We start from the raw sequence: 22,313 nt of genomic DNA, 5'->3' as shown, positions 1-22,313 counted from the left end.
ATTGTGTCTCTCCACCTGGGTAGCCACTGAGCTAACTGATGCAAAAGGTCCACCTGCTACATGATGTTTCTGCCTCTGCAGGTGGCTTCCTTAGCTGCCATGCTTTCCCTAAGCATCTGTAATAGGTTCCTCCAGAAGGGTAAGCCAGGCGCTTGTCTGTAGCCTGGCTTCCTTCTTCAACAGCCTCACTTCAGTCTGGTTTATTTATGGAACGCACTCCTTTCTCTTTGCTTTTCCCTGCACGAAAGTACCTGTCAGTGCTAACATGCACTGTAGGAGCTCTGTTTATGGTTGTGGAGATGCACTAGAAAGAAGAGACGCACAGAGCTCACAGACTTGCTTGAGATTAGATGTGCTGAAGGCCAGGAACAGTGGCTTACGCCTGTAATCCCAGCACTTCGGGAGGCTGAGAAGGTGGATCATCTGAGATCAGGAGTTCAAGCCCAGCTTGGCCCACATGGTGAAATCCTGTCTCTACTAAAAATACAAAAATTAGCCAGGTGCCTGTAATTCCAGTTACTTGAGAGGCTGAGGCAGGAGAATCGCTTGAACCCGGGAGGCAGAGGTTGCGGTGAGCTGAGATTGCGCCACTGCACTCCAGCCTGGGCAACAAGAGCAAAACCCCATCTCCAAAAAAAAAAAAAAAAAAAAAAAAAAGATTAGATGTGCTGAAAGAGTCAGAAGATGCCTAGAAAATACAGAATCAACTATCCCCACAGCATCCTGTGCGAGGCGACACATGCAGCGGATGGGACGAGGAGAATGCAGTGAGGTAGTGCTGGGCTCAGGTCCCATCTCCAGAGCATTGCCGTGTTTGTTCTTGGAAAAGTTATTTTGCCTCCCTGTAGCTCAGCCTCCTCATCCATAATAGGATAGCGTGTTTCTAGATTTGTGTGTTATTAAGCATATCTGTTTCCTTCCCTATAAACCGAGGACAGGAATACGTAACTGGCATTGTAGTCGTAAGAATTAGAGATGTTATAATGAAGCACTCCGTGCTTAGGAGGGTTTCAGGGACTGACACTCTTACTCAAGGTGGGTAGGCAAGTCCTGAGAGGGCAGTAGAGGGAAGGAGGGCTCCACCTGAATAAAGGAGTCCGGGCATGCTCTTCTCGTCTGGAGACCCGCCCACCTGTCTTCAGCTGCTCCGCTGGTCGGGCCATGATTCTTGATTCATGGTCTTGCAGTCACATCCTTCCCTCCCCCACCCTTCTATAAGCATCTTGGTGCCTCCCCCTGCTGCTCCCTGGCTGACCATCTCCCTTCTCTGTCTCCACAGCACCCTCAACAACAACAACATCAGTCGCATCCTGGTCACCAGCTTCAACCACATGCCGAAGATCAGAACTCTGTGAGTAAGACGTCCACGCATCTCTCCCACTTACTCCCTACCTCGTGCCCAAAGTGCTGCACTCTAAGCTGCTGATAAAACCTATTGTGCTATGACTTGGCAGATGGTTCCCGTATTCAAATGCCTCCTTCTTTTGCTATTAACCAAGGGGTGCCTTGGTGAGTGAGCGTGGATGCAGAGACAGGTCATGGTGCCACCCGTGGTTCTGAACCACTGTTCTGCATCAGACAGACTCATTTCTCTTACCCTAGAACTGTGGGAATTCTTCCTGTATTGTCTGCATGTTTTCCATCTTGATAGAAAAGATTATTAGTTTTACATTGTCACAGAACATATACAACCCTGACTGAATGATTCACCATTTGCTTAGCTAACGTCACATAACATCGGCAGTTCTGTCACATTGCTGGTGGTTACAGTGATTTTCCCCTTGGGAATGAATAGTGCAGGAGAACGAGCCCCTCCTTCTCTCCACCTGCCCAGCCCCCATCCACCACATTTCCCGGCTCAACGGCTCCCTGGATGATACTCTGATATTAGAAGGCTGTCATTCTCATACTTGGTTCTTTACCTTTAATGTCTTAGGTGGGCTTAAGTTTCCAGTGTGCATACTCAGGAAACAAATCTCCCCATCATGACCAATGCCAAGAGCAGTTCTAGTGCTCTTACCACCTGGGGAGTTCCCCTCTGCTCCCAGTCAGGAACTTCTTTGTAAGTTTCTCTGTAAGTGGACTCTGTCAGCCTTTCCAGAGAGTTTCACACTTGATACTTGGCTTGTGTTGGCAGAGCTTTGCTGGTATTTGCATCGCACTAGTCAGAGAGAGCCAGCTCCCAAGGGTGTCAGCCAGAAACATTTAGGGCCAAAGCCAAGGGCTAGAATTCCTGGAGGCCCCTTTATTAGCTCTGTGTCCTCTGTTCCTCCTCTATAAATAGGAATGGTGGTGGGGATCAGATGAAATTGGATATTTAAAGTGCCTGGCAAGTGGTAGACAATAAATGATATTGATCGTTACATTATTATCACACTATCAGAAATCTGGACTGAAAGTTGCAAGCAGCCATCTGATCTGTGCTCCCTGAGCAACACAGAATCCATGAGATTTGGAAATCCTTAAAGCAGTGCTTCCCCTGTGGTGTCCCTAGACCAGCAGCATCAATATCACCCAGAACATGTTAGAAAAGCAAGATTTCAGGCCCCACAGCAGACATACCAGATCAGAACCTCTTGGGGTGGCACCCAGCAATCTGGTTTTTGTAAGACCTCCGGGAGAATTTAAAGCTCATGAAGTTTGAGAACCACTGCGTTCATGAGAAGGCAACTTTATGTTTGGACAAAGATAAAACAAAGACCAAAGAAGCAATTTCTATAAAGAGGCAATACAGAGAACCCTAAGAAGGACACAGAGTTCGCAGTTAGTCAGGCCTGAGTTTAAATTGGAGCTCTGCCACTTAATTTGGAGAAGTTTCTCCATTTCTTTATGCCTCAAGGAAAGTGAGTTAATGAATGCTTCCCTCAAAGTTGCCATGAGGATGAGGTGCAGTTTAACACGTAAAGTGCCTGGTACCTGGTGTGCACACAACAAATACTAGTTAATATAAGGAATAATAATCTTTGCTCCCATTTTTGCTTCCCAGATTCTTCCCTGGATCCCTCATACAATAGCATAACTCAGCCAAGAAAATCTGTTCTTTTCCCTCCCTCTTAAAATAGGATAGTGCAGTAATGGAATTTTAAGAAGCCGTTTGGTCTTCAAAGACCTCTTCAAAGTTCCCAGCAAACCACAAATGAGCTGGCAAAGAGTGGGGCCCAGGGCTTCTGGGCAAGAAGGCGAGAGTGCGCCTCAGGGTGCTGGGCTTGCATTACCCCAGACGAGTGGGTTGCATCGAAGAAAAATGACTCTCACCTGCAGGAATCAGCCGTCCAGCTCCTGTGAGCTGTTCCTGTGATTTATCCTTCCCTTCTTTGTTATTTTCGGTTTAGGAGCAGCAATAAGAGAATCTGAGCTCGTTCCATGGGAGTTGGGGGGACAGGGTTAGGCCTGGATCTGGGGTGCTTTGTTTGGGCTGCAGTAGGGAGGGGGAAGAGAACAGGAGGGTTTTTTCCAACTGGTTTCTGTTGTCATTCTTCTCTGCCATCCTGAACATTCATCTGATGAGTTCAGATCAATCAATCAATCTCGTCTGTTCTCTTTGCTCCCTGCCTGCTGCCATTTTCTCTTTAGTTTAATTTCAGAGATGGCTCTGTACAGAACTCCCTGGAGACTTGAGCTGACTAATCCCCCTTCACTGTAATTAAAGTGTGTATGGGATTGGGGGGGAGACGGCTGGTGGTGGTGGCGAAGAGGGGAAGAGGAGAGAGGAAGGAAGTCATAAATGGGATTTCTAAAGGAAAGCTTTTATATTGAATTCAGAAAGCCACATTTTATAGAAAATGAACACTGACCCTCTCTAAAAGGATTTGCTGGAAATTTAATTTAGCATCTGTGGCTAAAAAGCACCTTTTATAAATTGGCATTTGTATTCATTCACCTTATGTTCTGTAGAGGTGGTTTCATCAACATGGAGTATGATGTGTTCATCAGCAAAAGATTGCAGAACAACATGCAGGACCCACCTAGTCACCTCGGTGCTTCGGTACCTAAATCAGGAACTGTAGCCTTGTCCAGTCAGGGCCAGGGACTGGGAAGAGAGTGAAGTCTGGAGCTAGTCTTCAGTGGTTTGCTTCATGCCAGGCCTTGTACTAAGCACTTCTCGTGAATCATTTCAATTCTCACAACAGCCCTAGGAAGGAGGCACCACTAATATCGTCATTTGACAGACGATCACACTGAGGCCCAAAGTTAAACTGCTGCCCAAAGTCAAAGTCAGAAAGCATGGAGCCTGTGTCAGACTCGGGCAGTTTACCGTCACAGCCTGAGCTCAGGCCATTCAGCAGGAACAAAGGCAGAAGAGCAGGTGCCAGGTGAACAGAGGAAGGGGGGTGAGAGCCTCCACACAGCCCAGGAGCCTATGGAGGCCACCCTTCCTTGTGTCGTTACCATCACACCTCACCAAAACTATTGAAAGTGATTAAAATCATGTCCTTTCTCACTCAAGAGGATTCGAGCTTCCCCTGACACTGCCTAAGCTCTAATTTCATGCTTAATATGATTATTTTTCTTTTAATATTACTGTTTGGGATGATATTGCTTAACTTGATCTCCCAAACATGTCGTGAAAGGCAAGAATTTACTCAGCTTGACTCTTTTGGTGCTGCTGGTGGATACAATTCCAAGAAGAGGGAACAGTCTCTGTCCACCACCCTGGACTCCACTGCCCTGGGCTTTTGATGAGAGCCCTCTCGTGGCTCCAAATCAGTTTGGGTCACCTCTTTTCTCTGGCGCTCTTCGGAGGAAAAAAACTTCTTTGAAAATGGACAAAGGGATCGGAACCATCTACAGCAATATTAAGAAGAGAGATAGCTTGGGGCCAGCCAGCCAGGAATGAGAAAGGATTACCTAATAGAATCTTCCAAAGGGGAAACCTCAGACATTTTTATTATCCCAGAAATTAATCAGCTCAGTAAGGATCTGACTTATCTAAACATCATTTTTGTTGTTCCATTGATCTCTTACCCTTGATCGGAACCGACGGGAATTTGTTTGCATTGATCTGTGATCTGCCTCATGCACCCACGCTCCTTGGCTCATAGAGAATCCCTCTTGCCTCAGCTTCCATGCCTCACTGCACTCAAGAGGACAACCACCTTTCCAAATAAAAGCCAAACGCTCATTAAAAGGTTCTGCTTCTCCTGACACACAAAAGAACGGCACCTCAGGCTGCGCATGCCCCTGCAGCCTGCTCTGTGCTCTGCTTTATCCCACAGAGAGACCTACTGTAGCCACGTTCCTTGGGCAACATTTATACCTGGTGGGGGCTTACTGGCCATGGAACCCCCCCATCCCCCGTCCTTTTCTTCCTACTTTTTAGGAAATTGTAATCAGCTGAAAGTCCACTGCCAAGCCTCCTCTCTGTTCTTGGCACAAAGTGGTTGACGTTTAATGAATAAACAGAGCTTTTGCTTTCCCTCCTAGGACTGAGGTCCTTCCCACCAGCTTAGGATTCTGGTTCCCCAACCCTTTCCTGCCTACCTCACTTCTTTCCAGAGTCCAGGCTAAGAGGAAGCAGTGCTTGCTTCAGCTCTGGGACTCTAAGCTTTCAAACTCAGAGGGGAGAACTGCGTGGAACCCCTTGTACTCACTGTCTCTCGGCCCTAGGAGCCTGTGAAAGTGTGTGCAACCCACTAGGAAGTGCAAAAAGAAAATTACACCCAGATTAATCATTTTTGAAACAAAATCATAAAAGTCGTTTGCAAAATTGTTAGCAGAAAAAAATTACATTTTATATGGGATCGAGGTTCATTTAATCTGTCTGATATGATGGCATCTGGGGGCCCCAAGGCAGCCGAGGCCCCAGTGGCCCAGGCCCATGCAGTGGCGGGAAGGCCCTGCTAGCATCCAGCAGGAAGTAGCTGCACTTGGCCAGTGTCTGGCAATGTGGACCTTACACTCCATGGAGCTTGGTCAAGAGCCCTTCAGCTCTCTCTATTCCAGGGTGTGGAGGGTGCCTGAGCCTCTCCACAGGGCTGACACTCAGTAATAACTAGCTTGACACAGAGTACTTGAAAGTCTTTAGATACTGCTAGCTGATTAGCATGTTCAGGATTTAGGCATTTAAAATGTACATCCGAAATCCAAGTACATGATAAGCTGATGTGATGAAAACTTACCCACTACCAACTTCTAATGACCTAGGGTTGTAGGGAATGTGGAAACTGGGAACCCCTGATAGAGAGACCTTGGGAAAGAACCCTTAGAAGTTCCTAGATAGCCTTAATTTCCCTCCCTGGTCATGGAAAGGAAGTTCAAGTCACTTAACCCAATGTGATTCCCCTCGGAAGTGAAACACACAGATCCCTCAAGGGATTCTTATCTACTCAGGAGCAGGAAATTCGTCTGGAACCACAGCTATCAGAGGGGGAAAGCCGAAGAGTCCCAAAACTGGTTAGAAAATATGTCCAGCTGTACCCGAATCAGTCGGAATAGCAAATACACCAGACAGAATTGAACATGGGAAGGAAAGCAAGGGCACTGTGGACAGATGGCTGCGGATTCCAGGAGTCTGGTGTGGACAACACCTTCTTTAAGTGGGAGGGTGGAAAGGAGGTACATCCTCCAAAATGTTCCCTTCTGTCTGCCCCCTGCTCACTCCAGCTAGTGCACAGAAACTGGTATTGGTTTTAGGCATACACGCATTACATACAGTGGGTTTATTAAAGGACATTTAGGGAGGGAATGAAGAACAACTCAGGTAGAGGCAACAGCATCTCAGCTACGTGACACCGGAGACAGGGGCATTGAAATTGAGAAGCATATTTCAAGCGACCTGTAACTCATGCTGGCTGAAGTACTGAAATTTAGAGATAAATAGCCCCTTTGTAAGTTTGACTCGAATCAGGATGCCACTGTAATAATGTCACTCCCCATCTCTTATGTGCTGAGGCTTGCTCGAGTGAAAGGAAAAGGGCGTGGACTTGCTATTAAGAAATGGGCAATTGCTCGGAACCCTGGAGGCATCCTTTCAATGTGACCTGGCAATAAAGGGGTTCAGGGTCCCAGTTTATTGGTAGTGCAGAGGGAGGTGCTTCCCTGGGCGCCTGGGGATTTTCACACTGGAGAAAGGGGCGACAGGGGTTTTGGCCACTCTGTCTGGCCAGTGGAAGCCTCCCCATTCACTCTGTGACCATGCCTTCCCTCTGTCCCGCCCTCTCCCAGGCGCCTCCACTCCAACCACCTGTACTGCGACTGCCACCTGGCCTGGCTCTCAGATTGGCTGCGACAGCGACGGACAGTTGGCCAGTTCACACTCTGCATGGCTCCTGTGCACTTGAGGGGCTTCAATGTGGCGGATGTGCAGAAGAAGGAGTACGTATGCCCAGGTGAGGCTGCCCTACCTGCTCTCCCCTCCTGTGCTATGACCCACCTACCCAGGAGCTCCCACAACATCACCCTGACCTTGAACACACACCCTAGCCCAGAACTTGGTGTGGAAGGAACATCATAGGTCATCCTCAGTACTTGGTAGTCACTTAAAGAACTATGATGTGCCTCAAAGGGTTTAAAAACAGCAACTCTTGTCATTGGTAAAGGGAAATGCTAAAGGAATTCGTGAACCACTTTTTCAGCCTCATAGTCCGTTGATGGTAAGACACCGAACATTTGTTGAGCCACACCTAAAATGGAAACAGGTATAACGGAGGGGTTCTAGCATCCGCTTAACGTGTTCCTGCCGTCCCACTGCTCATAGAAATTAGAAGACAAGATAATGTAGGCTCTGGAGTCAGCTGCTTGGCCGGAAATCTTAGCTCTGTCCCTTAGCAGTGTGTGACTTTGGCAAGTTACTGCTCATCCGCAATATGGAAATAATAATAGTTCATAACTCAAAGGACGGTTGGGAGGATTAAGTGAAATAATGCACATAAAGCACTTAGCAGAATACACAGCACTTGGTAAAAGCTAAATAAGTGGAGCTTAATTATTATAGTTTAGTGGGCCCACAAAATGTGCTGAGCAAACATAAGAGTTTGATCTGTGGGTAATGGAAATGTAATAGCAGCACAGATTGCCTACATAGCATAGAAAACAGAATGGTACAGACACATCACTGAAGGCAGCTCAGATCTCTGGGGATGGGAGGTGGCTGAGTAACTCAGGAAAATATTCCCAGGGGATGTAGCTTTTAAATATGGGTCCTGGACGGGAGCAGTGGCTCATGCCTGTAATCTCAGCACTTTGGGAGGCCCAAGCGGGTGGATCACCTGAGGTCAGGAGTTCAAGACTGGCTTGACCAACATGATGAAACCCCATCTCTACTGAAAATACAAAAATTAGCCAGGGATGGTGGTGCATGCCTGTAATCCCAGCTACTCAGGAGGCTGAGGCAGGAGAATTACTTGAACCTGGGAGGCAGAGGCTGCAGTGAGCCAAGATCACACCACTGACTCCAGCCTGGGCCACAAGAGTGAAACTCCATCTCAAAACAAAACAAAACAAAACAAAAAAACAGAGTTCTCTTTGTTTTTTTTTTTTCCTTGAGATGGATTTTAGCTCTTGTGGCCCAGGCTGGAGTGCAATGGCACAATCTCGGCTCATCACAACCTCCTTTTTTAGTAGAGACAGGCTTTCTCCACGTCGGCCAGACTGGTCTCGAACTCCCAACCTCCGGTGATCTGCCCATCTCGGCCTCCCCGAGTGCTGAGATTACAGGCGTGATCCCCGACACTTGACCCAGGGTCCTAAGTTTTACTTGTTTGTTTTTATGTTTCATTGACACCTTCCATTCTCACCAACCCTTCCTTTTTCTGTGATAAATAAGTAAAGCTAATTCCTTGACTTTCTAAAGAAAAAAAAAAAAAAAACCCATAAAGCGTTCTGTTGAAAAGTTTCCCAAAGCGGTATTTTGATTTTCAGGAGCTCAGTCCTGGAATTGGGGCCCAGAGGCCTCTAAAGGCTGAGCCTGGGGAGTTGGCATGCAGGAGGGATCAAGGACCCCAGGGAGCGTAAGCACGGTGCGGTCTGCATTCCTCTCACCTTTCTAAACTGGTGTCCACCTTCAGAACTAAGCGTTTACAGGGCCCAGCATGGGCTGTAGGACTCCTGTATGGCCAGAATCACAAACTGTCCGGACTCTTCTGCTCTTAGATCACACTTGGGATATTCAAGAATTTCCCTTGAATTCAGCTTCATCTCGTTCGCCGCCGCTTCCTCCCGTCATGTTGGTATTTCATCGCGTTATTTATTATCTGAAAATATTTTAACACATCTCAAGCAGTACCTCAATAACTTCCTATAGACGCCCACTTAGAAATCACTTCCCATCAAACACATATAATAAAACCATTTATCACGCAGACACCAAATTCAAATATAGTGACTATAATTACAGTAATTATTCGGTAAAGGGTGCAATATCGGCATAAGTGCCAGTGAAAGAAATAATTATAGAGTGTAGGAGTCATCCAAGAGCTGGTGAGAAAAACTAATTAGAATGACAAAACACATCATTACAGGTGGGTGCCAGGTTTAATGTAGTGTATGACCACAAACACCACTTTCGTCAGAAAGCATCTTCCTGTCAAAGGAGCAGCAAGATATTGCTCACCCAGCAGCAGTCAGGATCCAAAACCATGGGAGAAAGGTTGACCCTCCAACGTCCAGGCAATCTGAATGTCTCACTCATTCTCCTTTGGAAAGGTTAGGTCCAGCAGACAGGTTCATAGTTACGTGGGAGCACCTTGATCAATTTCTGTTTAAAGGGATTAATCCCACTGCTCGTGATGGTCCCTGGAGCTTCTTAGTGTGAAGCCAGGTGTCTTTTGAGGACATGAGACTTTAGTCCAAAGGCTCCAGATATTACTATGCTGTTAACCTCCACCCTCTCATCTGTAGTACAAATTAAGGGCAGGGAGGTGTTGAGACCCCTATGCGTGAGGGATTCTTTTAGTGCTTTAGCAGGCTCTCATGGGTTAAAAACTAGAATGCTGTGAGGGGTCACTCTCTGAAAAGGTCAAAGTCAGATATAAGGGTCTGGCGGCCCTGGTGCATTGAACATCCATGAAGAATGAACTCCTACCGTCATTGTTCAGGTGCATGTGGAACATGCCCTCCAAAAGCTTCTGTTCTTGGGTGCAAAAATAATTATGGTTTTTGTATTACTTTCAAAGACAAAAACTGCAAATATTTTTGCACCAACCTAATGCCTCTTCAACAATTGTTAAATGCACTTTATGAGACCGTGATAAAACACTGAGAGGAAGCAGCGTGGAGGAAGTTTCAGTCTGTGAATGTACAGTTAAAACGCAAGTGGTCGGTCTTTGAGGCCCTGAAATGGGAGGTTAAGGAGAAGAGCTGTCTTCAAGCACTGACTACGCTCCACATGCCACCACCACCAGCGCCGGTCCTGCCCCGATGCCTGAGCCCCACAAGGCATCTGAAGGACACTATTGTGTATGGACCTGTCTGTGATTTTTTTTTTTTTTTTTGAGACGGAGTTTTGCTCTTGTTGCCCAGGCTGGAATGCAGTGGCACTATCTCTGCTCACTACAACCTCCGCCTCCTGGGTTCAAGTGATTCTCCTGCCTCAGCCTCCTGAGTAGCTGGGATTACAGGCACCCGCCACCACATCCAGCTAATTTTTTATATTTTTAGTAGAGATGAGGTTTCACTATGTTGGCCAGACTGGTCTCGAACCCCTGACCTCAGGTGATCCACTTTCGGCTTCCTAAAGTGCTGGGATTATAGGTATGAGCCACTGCACCGGCCCTTTTAACTGTAAAAGCCCCAAATCCCCCTAATTCAAGCTATTCACCTGATAACTCACAGAAGGAGAAATTCAGTCAAGAGCTGAGGATAATAACTTCTCTTACAAAACAGAGGTCACCCACTCAGGAGAGAAAGAGGCATCAGGGTACCAATTAAGCCATTCCCGAGTGTAGCTTCATCAGCAGCAGTCCCCATCCAGGCAGCATAAGAAAAGCTCCCTGAGCCTTTACGTGGTATCGAAAATTTCACCAAACACATGGCTTCAGAGACAGGAAAGAGCTTTATCTCGCTCAGCCTGTGAGGCCTCTGCCTGCCCAAGTCCCTGATATCTCCCTTTGAATTAAATCCAGCTGTCTGGAGCCCAGCTTCTTCTCCCCAGAAGCCCTGGATATGGGCTCCTTATCACTCCAGCTAACCCAGAAATTTGCTAGCAATGCACTTTGGCAAAATTCATCTCCTCTGTCAACTGTAGCTTTCCCATTGAAGGCATTTATTTTCTTCCTCTGGGGAGACTATTGGGAATTTTTCACAAGGGTGGGGAAATAGATCTTTATTTTATTTTTTATTAACTTTTTTCCCTATGTTAGACAACTTGACTACTTGGCTCCCTTCAGGCACTGCAGAAAGGATTTCTGTGAACTTTTCTTGTTTCAAGGGGAGGGTTAGGGCCCTATGGCTAGAAGTGTCTGGTTGTTTATGGCCTGAACCAGACCAGAACTTTATCAAAGTTCATGATCATAGACCAGAGAAGAAGTTCATGTTACGTGAGTTGCAAGTTATTGTTTTGTTTTGTTTTTGTTGTTGTTGTTTTTTTTTTTTCATCCTCATCTAAAGGGTTTTTTTCGGGGTGGGGTTAAATTTTAGGATTTATTTTCCACTTGTTAATTTTCTGGTACCTTAATCTGGAAGAGTTTCTACCAGGCACAATTTGTAATTCAAGGTTATTGGTTTAATCTTTGACATCCTGAATCAGTCATCTCTTTGCTTTGAATGTCTTTGAACTCATGGGTTTGTCCATCTGTTTCACACTTACCTGCCCTTGGCCTTAAATGTGAGATATCCTTTCCTACAAACATCAATCTTATCTTCTAGTCATGAAGGGCCATGTCGTACACTTTTTCAGGTGCCCCAAATGCCTAGAACAAAGCTTGAACCTAATGGCCTCTCAATAAGCACTTCTTCATTTATTATTAAAAATAAAATATGCTTATCTCTCTGGAAACAAGGAACTTTCCCTTTTCATCGTCTTTTTTTTAATTTGGGACTAGTTACTAAGTACAAAGATAATTAAGGTAAGCCATGGCCAGCCACCCATCTCCTTAGGAGGTTTTAATTAAAACACCATAATTGGACATTGCAGGAATGAGATTATTAGGTTTATTTAGCCATTCCCAAAATTATCATGCCTCTGGTATTTAAATCACGTTCATTTATATTCTCATCATAATTGCTCGAGTCCCATTGTCATCGCAGTCTGTTGTTGGCTTTTGAAAGGCCAGAGGCCAGTAAGGATGCTTAATTTGAATACTGGAATTAATTTATTTCCCCATGCTCACAAGGCCATTGGAGCTTTCTACTCTGTACTTTACTAGGTGAGGTTTTTTGTTGTTGTTCAGACTTTCAAAATACTCTGTAATTTTTTTTATTTTGTTTTGAATTGACACGCAATCATTGACCATACTGATACTGTGTGATGTTTCAATACATGTATATATTATGGAAAAATCAAATCAGAGTATTTGGCATGTCTGTCGCCTCATACGTTTGTGCTGGGAGCACTCAAAACGTCCTCTTCTAGTTGTTTTGAAATATACAACACAATATTGTTAACTGTCACCACCTACTGGGCACTAGAACACCACAGCTTATTCCTTCTCTCTAACCCTAACTTGTACCTGTTGATCCATCTCTCCCTATGTCCTCCTCCCCAGTGTCCTCCCCAGGCCCTGGTAAGCCGCATTCTACTCTCTCCTATTAGATCAACTTTTTTAGGTTCCACGTATGACTTAGATCATGTGGTATTTTATCTTCATGTATCTGGCTTATTTCACTTAACATAATGTCCTTCCATTTCATCCATATGTTGCTACGAAGGACAGAATTTTTTATGGCTGAATAGTATTCATTCCACTGTTTATCTACAGCTTATTGTCTTTGGCCATTCGTTCACTGATGGACACCTAAGTTGATCCCATATCTTGGTTATTGTGAGTAATGCTGCAATGAGCATGGAGTACAGATACCTCATCAACACAGTGATTTCATTTCCTTAGGATATGTACCCAGTAGTAGAACTGTTGAATATTGGCACTTCTGTTTTTAATTTTATGAGGAACCTCCATACTGTTTTTCATTGTAGCTGTCCTAATTTACATTCCCACCAACAGTGTATAAGAGTTCCCCTTTCTCCACATTGGTGCCAGCATTTGTTATTTTTGGTCTTTTTGGTAATGGCCATTTTAACTAGGATAGGGTGATAGCTCATTGTGGCTGAGGTTTTTTTTTAAAGATAGAAAGAAATAAGCACAGCTCTAACACAAGAGTGTTTGACCATCTCTAATGTAGCTTACACAATCTGTGTCTCAGTCCCTGAGCCTGCTCTTCCTACCTGCTGAGATTCCAAGGCTCTGATGGTTTTCAATTTCATGGCAATAAAAAGAGGAATTTGGGGTTCCTTTTGGCAGAGCAGACAGAAAGAAGAGCACTAGGCTAAACATTAAAACATTGTTGTTCACTCACTTTATGAGCCTGGACAGTTTGCTTAACCTCCCTATTCAGCTTCTTCATCTCATGCTAAGGGGAAAAAGAAGAATGGAACCTAAGTCATGGGTTTTATGAGGATCGAGTGAGATGATATGTATAGAGCACTCAATGCAGCATCTGGCACATAGTACACATTGAATAAATGTTAGTTGCAGTGACGAGACTAATGGCTACTCTTACTTTGGCCACCATGGCGTCATTGGGCAAGTCCCCTCCTCTCTCAGGGTTCCTCTTTCCTTGCCATCTCCATGGGCCCATCTAAGTCTGAAGTTTAGTGATCTTTTCCCCACTCATCTTGGCAGACAAATTGGGGCCTTTGCTTTCAGCACAATCATCATCCCCATTTACCGATTAGGAAAAGAAGAAAGTGGCTGGGCAGGAGCTGGGTCCCTGATTATGGCTCAGTCTTTCTTCTTTCTGATAACTTCGGGGGGAGTTACACAAGCAGCAGGGATGGGATACCAGGCACAGTACCCATGCGAGCAGCCGCAGGGACTTTCCCTGAGAGAGATTGGGCTGGAGTTGCATCCCTCCCCTCTCACTGACTTGAGTGTCCCCTGGACTAGAGGCAGCCCCATCGATGATCAGGAGGAACGGGGAGGGGCCTCCACTCCCCCAGGCTCTGCCCCATCCTCCTTGAAGTCAACAGGCCATGGTCCGGGGAGCCTTAAAGACATCTGAAGGTTAGAAATTTTAGTTTCTGCCTGGTTTGGGACAAAGGCAGCTTTGGCTTCAGTTGGAGAGCCCAGAGTCAAAGTAGTGATCAAGACCTCCAGAGGGGAGACGTGTACTTGAGCTGCAACCCTATCTCCCTTTCCTGGAGAAGAAACCCACCTCAGCAGAGCAGCATTTTAGTGCTACTAAAAGAGCTTCAAGGGCAGAAAGCGTGGATGCTTATTTAAAAATGAAGACATGGAGAGCAAGTCCACGTGCTCCTAAGCAGAACATCTTATAACGGGTTCTGGAGCCTAGTGCCTCACTGTGCTCTCAGTGAAGGCCACTTTCCTTACCAGTAGATAGGCTCACTCAAGGGCAGTGTGGGTCATGAGACCCCTGTAAGAGCATGCTGTGCAAGAGGAACACACATGTGCATGCAGACAGGGGTTCCCCTTTCATCAAAGATATAGAGAGCGATTCCTTCTATCCCAATATAAAATTGCTATTCCCCTTCCTCAGTTTCCCAGCTTGTAGTCATGTAATTTGCTGGGTAAAAAGGTAAGTGTTCCTTACGTTGTCCTGCTTGGAAATCCACTGCCTGTACCTTCCCCAACATGTGTGGTCAGCAAGGGGCTGGAAGGGATGGATTTAGAGCTCAGTAGAGTGCCTAGGACACCCTGGCCTGTGCAGGTGAGATGGGCTCAGATGGGCCCCAGGTGACTTGGACAAATGGTTTTGCCAGCATGGAAAGCTGTGGTAGAAAGAAGAGAGCTGCGGACAGAGTCCCATCTCCCATGGCCGTTCCACCTCCCCATTCTACAGCTCATCCTACTGACCAAAGCCCAGGGCCCTCAGAACTCAGGGAGCTCCCCTCAGGGCCCTTCCAGAAGGAACACTCATGTCTGTAGCTTTGTGACACTTAGCCTCTACATCTGCCGGGCTTCTGGGCTGATGTCCTTCATGGACCATCTTCTCATTTAGCCAAGGCATGCTTATGGATCCATGTTTTGTATGGAGCCCTGTTTCAGGCCCTGAGAGTACACCAGTGGTTATGACTGAAAAAGCCATTGCCGTTATGGAATTTACATTCCAATCTCAGTTCAGACAGGGAGCAAAGTGGAGGGACTTCTGCCGTCTAGCTGTCCACGGCCCACAGGGAAATGGGCTTGGTCCATGGACATCGAGCACAGGAGAATGTTTCTGGGGAAAATGAACCCATCCTTCAACCTCACTGTAAACCAGAAGTGTTATTTTTAAACAGGAAGGTAACGTCCTCACCATGTGTGAATGCCTGGCTGGTGAGCTGCCAGCCCAGGCTGCCGTCAGAGGCTGTAATTACCATTGTTTCTCTCTGCTAATTAAAGGTGTTGTTAGTGACCTGGTTAAGGAATCTTTTTCAAAGACTTTTTTTGCCTTGATAGCATCCCTTGAAATGTAACACATCCTACCACACAGAATGGGAATCACCCTGGAAAGACGCAGCGAGTTCTCAGTGGGACTCAAGGCTATACCCTGGGTCTGGTTTAGAACAGAATTAATTTCAGCATAGAAGTCAGAAGGGGTACTTTTGGAAGAACTCCATGGCAGAACTTCCACTGCCATTATAAGCCCTCGAATATGATATCTTTCTTTCCCCTTTTCCAACACACCCCATTCAAGTAATATTTTCATAGATCCAATGAGGGAGGGTCATCCAGTCCCTCCACCTGAACAGATGGAAAATGCAAGAGTTCAGACTCCCATTCCTGACATTTCCAAACAGGAGTGTGTCCCGAGTGTGGGGCTTCTCCCTGGCTTTGTCAGGTGTGCTCTCCCCTTGATGTGGAAGGCCAGGCTTGGCAGTTTTCTTTAGGGAACACCATCTGTACTTCAAAAACGCTGACATCTGAGGCCAACTGCTCCCACCCTCCCTTAGATGTGGGGGATGGGATGGGAGCCTTTCAGACTGTAGAATTCCCTTGGCTGTCTGCAAAGAGAGGGGGAGCAGAGGAGGTAAAGATGATGTAAGGTATTTTCATTCTCTCCCAGAAAGGACTTCAGTAATCATTCAATCCAAACTCCTTATGCACTGACATGGTACTAAAACAAGCTCAGAGAGAGGTACTGTGACTTGCCAAAGGTCTTGCAATTTGTGGCAGAGCAGACCCAATAAAAACGAACATTACTAAGTGCTTACCCTGTGTCTAAAGACGCCTCAGCCATTAATTTCCTTTGCCTTCACAACAAAACCATGCGATGACATAAGTATTGTTATTTTACTCATTTTACAGATGGGAAAACTGAGGCACAGGGACATAAGGATGAAGTGATAGGACCAGGAATCAGATAGAGACAGTGGGACCCAGAGCCCACACTCTCAGCCACAAACACTCGCTCATTCCTGAGCTGAGGCTCATACAGGCTGGCTCTCTGTGATTGCCACTTTCTCAGACGTGTAAAGGCTTTCCCAGTTTGGAACAAAGTCTGTATCACCACTCTTTCTAGCATAATGTTCCAGCTGGGAATGTAGTGTAAGTCATCACCTTTCTGGCATTTTCCATGGTCCCCATTAGATCCGCTTGTGTGGTGGCACTGGCAACTTTGAAGTCCATGTACCCTGGGCAAGAATATTTTCTCAAACATCCCCATGAAGAGGCTATATTTTCAGTTTTTGTTTTGTGTGTATGGAAGTGAGGTGGAGGGAAATAAGAATCTTTGGTCATTGGGCTGGCACTTTCTGGGAAGGTGAACGTTCTAAATTAAGCTGTAAATGTCAACTGAAGCCCCTACGGGAAGAATCACCCTTAAGGCCATGAGGACTACTGAACATGGAGAGGGTGACCCTCCGTTTTAAGCCCCGGCATCCAAAGAGGACATGAGGCTCAGCTGGTCATCTGGTTCAGCCCCAGTAGCTAGACCCACTCTGGCTTCCCAGACTCGGTTTCTCCAGTGAACAGGGGCCAATCCAAAAATTACTTTTTCCCTGCAGATATTTTTTGTGTTCTGTATTTAATCTACAATTAAGAGCCCCCAGCCAGAGGCCCCATGTCCAAGCAGTGCAGCAATCTGCAGACAACATCGAAGTTTGGTCTCAGTCTTGGCTCTTTTCCCTGAGAGAGCAATCTGAAAAGACATTGAAAAAACCCCTGTCGGCCAGATCCAGCAGCAGTGGGATGAGGCCCTGGGAGGGATGTGGGGCTGAGCTTCTGTTTTGGACCAAAAAACTCCACATTTGGAAAGATAACCATGTGATTGAGAGTCTTACCTCACTTTGAAGGAACAGTCATAGCATGAAAATGTTTACAATGTCTTTAAAACATTTGCATTTACTTCTTGTGTTCGGGATTTAATGTGACCACCAGAGAAAGTGATTTAGATTCCTGGTGACTCTTTGAGTCTTGAGTTAGGTTAGTAATGGATATGTCTATCTACGTTCGGCTTTCTAAATGAGCTCCTTGGGTACCATTTGCTTGGCTTTCTATCACTTTGTTTGAAATTCACACTGATTCTCACCTCAAACAGAATTAATAGCTGACTCCAAAATACGTAGTAACTTATTCGCCTTTTTTTCGGGTGAGACAGGTTTTATCTGCATGTCCCCTGGACGTAGAAGCCACTTGGAAATGCCTCGAGTATAGTTGCTGATGGGGGTATTAACACTTTGACAATATCAACGCCCCAAATAGGGAGATTCTGCCACCTGGTTTCAATAGCCTTGTGGCTTGCAGCCGCTAGAGAAAGGTCTAAAAGCTATGTTTACACTCAGCATCCAATCATCAGATAAAAGCCAGAACCCCAAGGTGCGCCCTGCGAAAGTGGTCCCATCGTATGCTCTTCAGATTCTAGCAGCGTATTTTCATGTGTGATTGACTCTGAGGGCCCCTGTTTTTCTGAAAGACAGAGGTGACAGGATAACAGAGCAGGCGGAGCAACGCAGAAACGGTGAGGTCAAAGTCAGACTCTTCCCTCTTTGCTGAATATTTAGCCTGTGGCACCTGTGTTTCCCAGGTGAAGGGAGATGTCAGCTGGTAATGATTTCTCAGATGGCTGTCAGGTCATGCGGTGCCCTTGGGATGCTGGGTAAGGACACAGAAGCCCAGGCAGTTCCTGACACTGACATAAGTTGACAGTTGTGTCTTGGCTCCACAGGCCCCCACTCGGAGCCCCCATCCTGCAACGCCAACTCCATCTCCTGCCCCTCGCCCTGCACGTGCAGCAATAGTATCGTGGACTGTCGAGGAAAGGGCTTGACGGAGATTCCTGCCAACTTGCCGGAGGGTATCGTTGAAATGTAAGTGCCCCCGTCTGATGCCCCCACACCTGTCCCTGGTGAGTTCAGCTCCCTTTCCCAGGCAGTCACCCACTAGGCCATCTGCGTGTGGGGCTGTTGGAGCTGACGGTTAAAAACACTCAGGAATCTCTTTGCTGTCCTTCGACACTTTCCCACCTATGATAGCGCAGTGGTCAAGAGCACAGACTCAAGATCAGAATCAGCAAATTATAGCCTAGGGCCAAGGATGCCCACTGCCTATTTTTGTAAATATAATGTTTTGGAACACCTCCACATCCGTTTATGTGTGTCCTGTCTATGGCTGGTCTCGTATGGTAGTTTTGAGCAGCTGCCACAGAAGACTGCGTGGTCCACAAGGCCTAAAGTATGTTCTCTCTGACCCATCCCAATGAGTTTGCCAATCCCTGCCCTAGGGTCACACTGTATTTGTATCCTGGCCGTACCATGTACTAGCTGTGTGACATCAGGTAAAATAATTTCTCTTTCATCTTTAGTTTTCTCACCTATATTAATGTGATAATTATAGTATGACACCTCAATGGGTCATTGTGAAAACGAACTGAAATGTTACACGTGGAGCCCTTCATACAGTCCTCAGCACGCGGGCAGGTACTCCGTACAATAGTGGTGGAAGTGGTGGGGCATAAACGAATAACTCACTCATTTCTTAGCTACCACTGTCTGAGAGGGGGACTGAGCTCTTAATTACCTCAGATCTGATTTATGTCCTGTAGACTTGATCTTTTATAGGTAACGAGACAAGATTGTTTATGTCTGTGTGTATACATGAATGTCAAAAATTCCAGTAAAATGTGTTTGTCCACAGAGTTTGGCCTAGTCCACTCTCGCCTCATACATTAGAAAATGGCAAGTATCTCATTCTAAAATGAGTAGAGGACCAGTCAACACTGACCTCAAGATTACTTTTTACATAGAAGCAGTTGTTTTCATTTTCTGCCTTCACCTTTAGTTGGCTTGATTTTAAAAACTCGTTATATGGAACCTTCTACTGAAAACATCATTAGGTAAAATTCCTCCAAATAAGAGGTACATATTTCCCTTGCCTCTCTGCTTTGTCATAATCTCCTTTCTTTCTTTTTTGCTCCTCTTCCTCTTCCCCTTGCCTGTGTATGCCCTTCTGTTCCCAATGCATTCTGGTAGATGGCCATGGACTCATTCATTCATGTATTCATTCAGTAAACGTCTGTTGTGAGCCCACTGTTTTCCTGTCATTGTTCTGTGCTTGGAAAGACAGGAACAAACAAAACAGACACATTTCTGCCTTTATAACATTTGCATTGTAGTGGTGGAGGGGATGAGCAACAAAGTAAGTTAGATAACATTTCAGAAGGTAGATTCTATGGAAGAAAATGAAACAGGAAAAGGACATGAAATAAGCAAGAGAACCAAATGGCTATCTAGAGGAAGAGTGTTTTAAGTTGAGGGAATCACATGTGCAAAGGCCTTGAAGCTGGAGTGGGCCTGGTACTCCAGAAAACCAGTGTGGCTGGAGTAGAGTAGACAAGAGGGACAGTAACAGGGGATGAGATCAGAGAGGTAAGGAGGGGCCACATCCTGCGACATTTGAAAGACTTTGACTTTACCTTGATTGAAATGGGAAGAAGCACGTGACTTACCACAGTGGTGTGGAGTCTTCGTTTCTTCTTTCTTCACCTACTTTGCCAGCTTTTCTTTGATGCCTTTACGGTCCCATTTTCCAGCCCCAGTAGACACAACCCATGCCTCCAAACCACGTGGAAGGCAGGAGCTGGTCAGTAAAGATCCTTCTGCCTGCCATCCCCACCTTCTGTGGCCCTCCGCCTTTCTTTCCACAAACACTGACAATTCATTCCCTTAGGGTTTTAATGCAGCTCTCCTCAGTCCCTGTGGTCCTTTGCTCTGGCTTCAGAGAGCTCTTCCTCCACGGAGTCTGCTTGGTCCTCACCTACCTCTCCTGTTCCTCCTACGGCCTTCCAACATACTATCTAATCTACTGTAAATATGTCCCTCCTTACATCATTCTTCTTCTTTTCTATTCTTGCTTTCTTTCCTTTTGGCGCTGTTTCCCCTTCATCATTTCCTCCCTCCCTCGGTGCATTTCTCCCCTCTCCCCCTTGCCCCACCTATGGTCTTCCCACTTCTCTTCCTACCCCCATCTCTTTCTCCCCCCAGTTAACCTTCACTCCCCTTCCCTCTCCATCCATACCAGAATGGGCCTCTGGCCCTCCCACAATGGATATTCAAGTTGGAATTCCCACCAGCCCTCATCTCATTTCAGATTCCTATGGATCGTTCCTTTCTTTCCCTGCCCCACCTTATTCTTTTCTCCTTCCATCTGCCAGGTTTTATATTTCCTCTTTGGCAGCCACAGACCTTCCCTTGGCCAGGTTCCCAAACTACAGTCTGATGAAACAGTCCAGTCCAGGAAGCCAGGCTGTAGCCAGTGAGCCCACCCCAGCCCTGATTCAGGGCCCTGGGCCTACCACGCCCCTTCCACTTCACATCTCTCTACTCCCAGCCTAGACCTCATGGGTGCACAGCTCAGCTCTCCGAGAGAGAGAAACTACAGATAACCACATCAGAGGTGGGCTCTGTGCAGACCAGATCATACCTGGAAGGTTGGACTCACACCTGGATGTGCTGAATTTTAAAAGCAACATTGACAAGCTAGAACAGTAATTGCCCAGAGCCTGTCTATTATGACTGAGTTTTTCCTGATACCAGGTAAAGTGCAAAAACCAGAACAATGTGATATTTTTCTATTGAGCAAAAATATTCATTTTAAAGGTGCATCCTTTAAGTTTTTGGACTTCCTTATTCTCTTGTCATTGTTTTTAAAAATGTCTTTTATTTTACAAAATGATAGCCACTGAAGACAGAGTAGTCTATGTGTGTTCTATATGTGTAATTATTGTATAATTATAATTTATGTGTTTTATATAGTACACACAAAGAGATTGCCACACTTGGCAAAATAAAAGGTCTTGTCACCACCTAGTCTTCGAAATCCATGTCTGAGAATGACCATCCTAGCTAGAGCATTTCCAGAAATAGGCAGAGACAAACAACGAAGAGGTTAAGAGTATAGACTGTGGATCCTGGCCGACCTGCATTCCGGCTTTGGCTCTGCCTGGTAGCCGTGGGCAGATAACTTTTCTGAGCCTTAGTTTTCTCCATTGCAAAATGCAGAGGCTGATGGCACCTCTTTACTGGTTCTTATGAAAGTTAGGTGAAGGCCAGGCATGGTGGCTCATGCCTGTAATCCCAGCACTTTGGGAGGCTGAGGCGGGCAGATCACGAGATCAGGAGATCAAGACCATCCTGGCCAACATGGTGAAACCCCGTCTCTACTAAAAAGACAAAAACTAGCTGAGCATGGTGGTGCGTGCCTGTAGTCCCAGCTACTAGGGTGGCTAAGACAGGAGAATCACTTGTGAATCCAGGAGGCAGAGGTTGCAGTGAGCCAAGATTGCACTACTGCACTCCAGCCTGGTGACAGAGAGAGACTCCGTCTCAAAAAAAAAAAAAAAAGGAAGTTAGGTGAATGAGAATAGTAAAATGTGTCTGGCCCATATGGTATACTGTGTTAGCAGTGATTGTTGTTAGTTCACAGTGGCAACTACTACAACTATCACCACCATCTTTATCAGGATGATGACAATGGTTAGAAGCCACATCCTAGGAGCTGGAGCTACCTACATAAGAGATTCCTCCGTAAACATAGGTCAGTTCTTCAAAGGGTTATGGTTGAGAGAATAGATTCTGGAACTTGGCTAGCCACTTGCATTATGACTTGAACCTGGGAGTAGCTCGTCTTCATACAAATGTACTCATATATGGAAATAAGGCTGCCCCTGTGTATCGGGCACCCACAGTCTACCAGATGGATCACCCAGGACTTCCCTTGCGGGGC

At 46.0% G+C, this 22,313-nt stretch overlaps 1 protein-coding gene across 1 annotated transcript in view; it reads left to right on the top strand.

The window, feature by feature from the left end:
- LOC135275147 (slit homolog 3 protein-like) overlaps positions 1–22,313 on the top strand; it is a 516,506-nt gene that overhangs the window by 476,960 nt on the left and 17,233 nt on the right. Inside the window, exons 7-9 of the mRNA XM_064376518.1 lie at positions 1,280–1,351; positions 7,165–7,328; positions 18,259–18,400. Coding sequence (XP_064232588.1) covers positions 1,280–1,351; positions 7,165–7,328; positions 18,259–18,400 — 378 coding nt within the window. The remainder of the gene's footprint in view (positions 1–1,279; positions 1,352–7,164; positions 7,329–18,258; positions 18,401–22,313) is intronic.

The sequence above is a fragment of the Aotus nancymaae genome, unplaced genomic scaffold, assembly GCF_030222135.1.
Source record: "Aotus nancymaae isolate 86718 unplaced genomic scaffold, 86718_ANA_hifiasm-v0.15.2.pri h1tg000015l_1, whole genome shotgun sequence".
NCBI lineage: Eukaryota > Metazoa > Chordata > Mammalia > Primates > Aotidae > Aotus > Aotus nancymaae.
The sequence above is the reverse complement of the archived record's forward strand: the minus strand, read 5'-3'. Positions and strand labels throughout refer to the sequence as shown.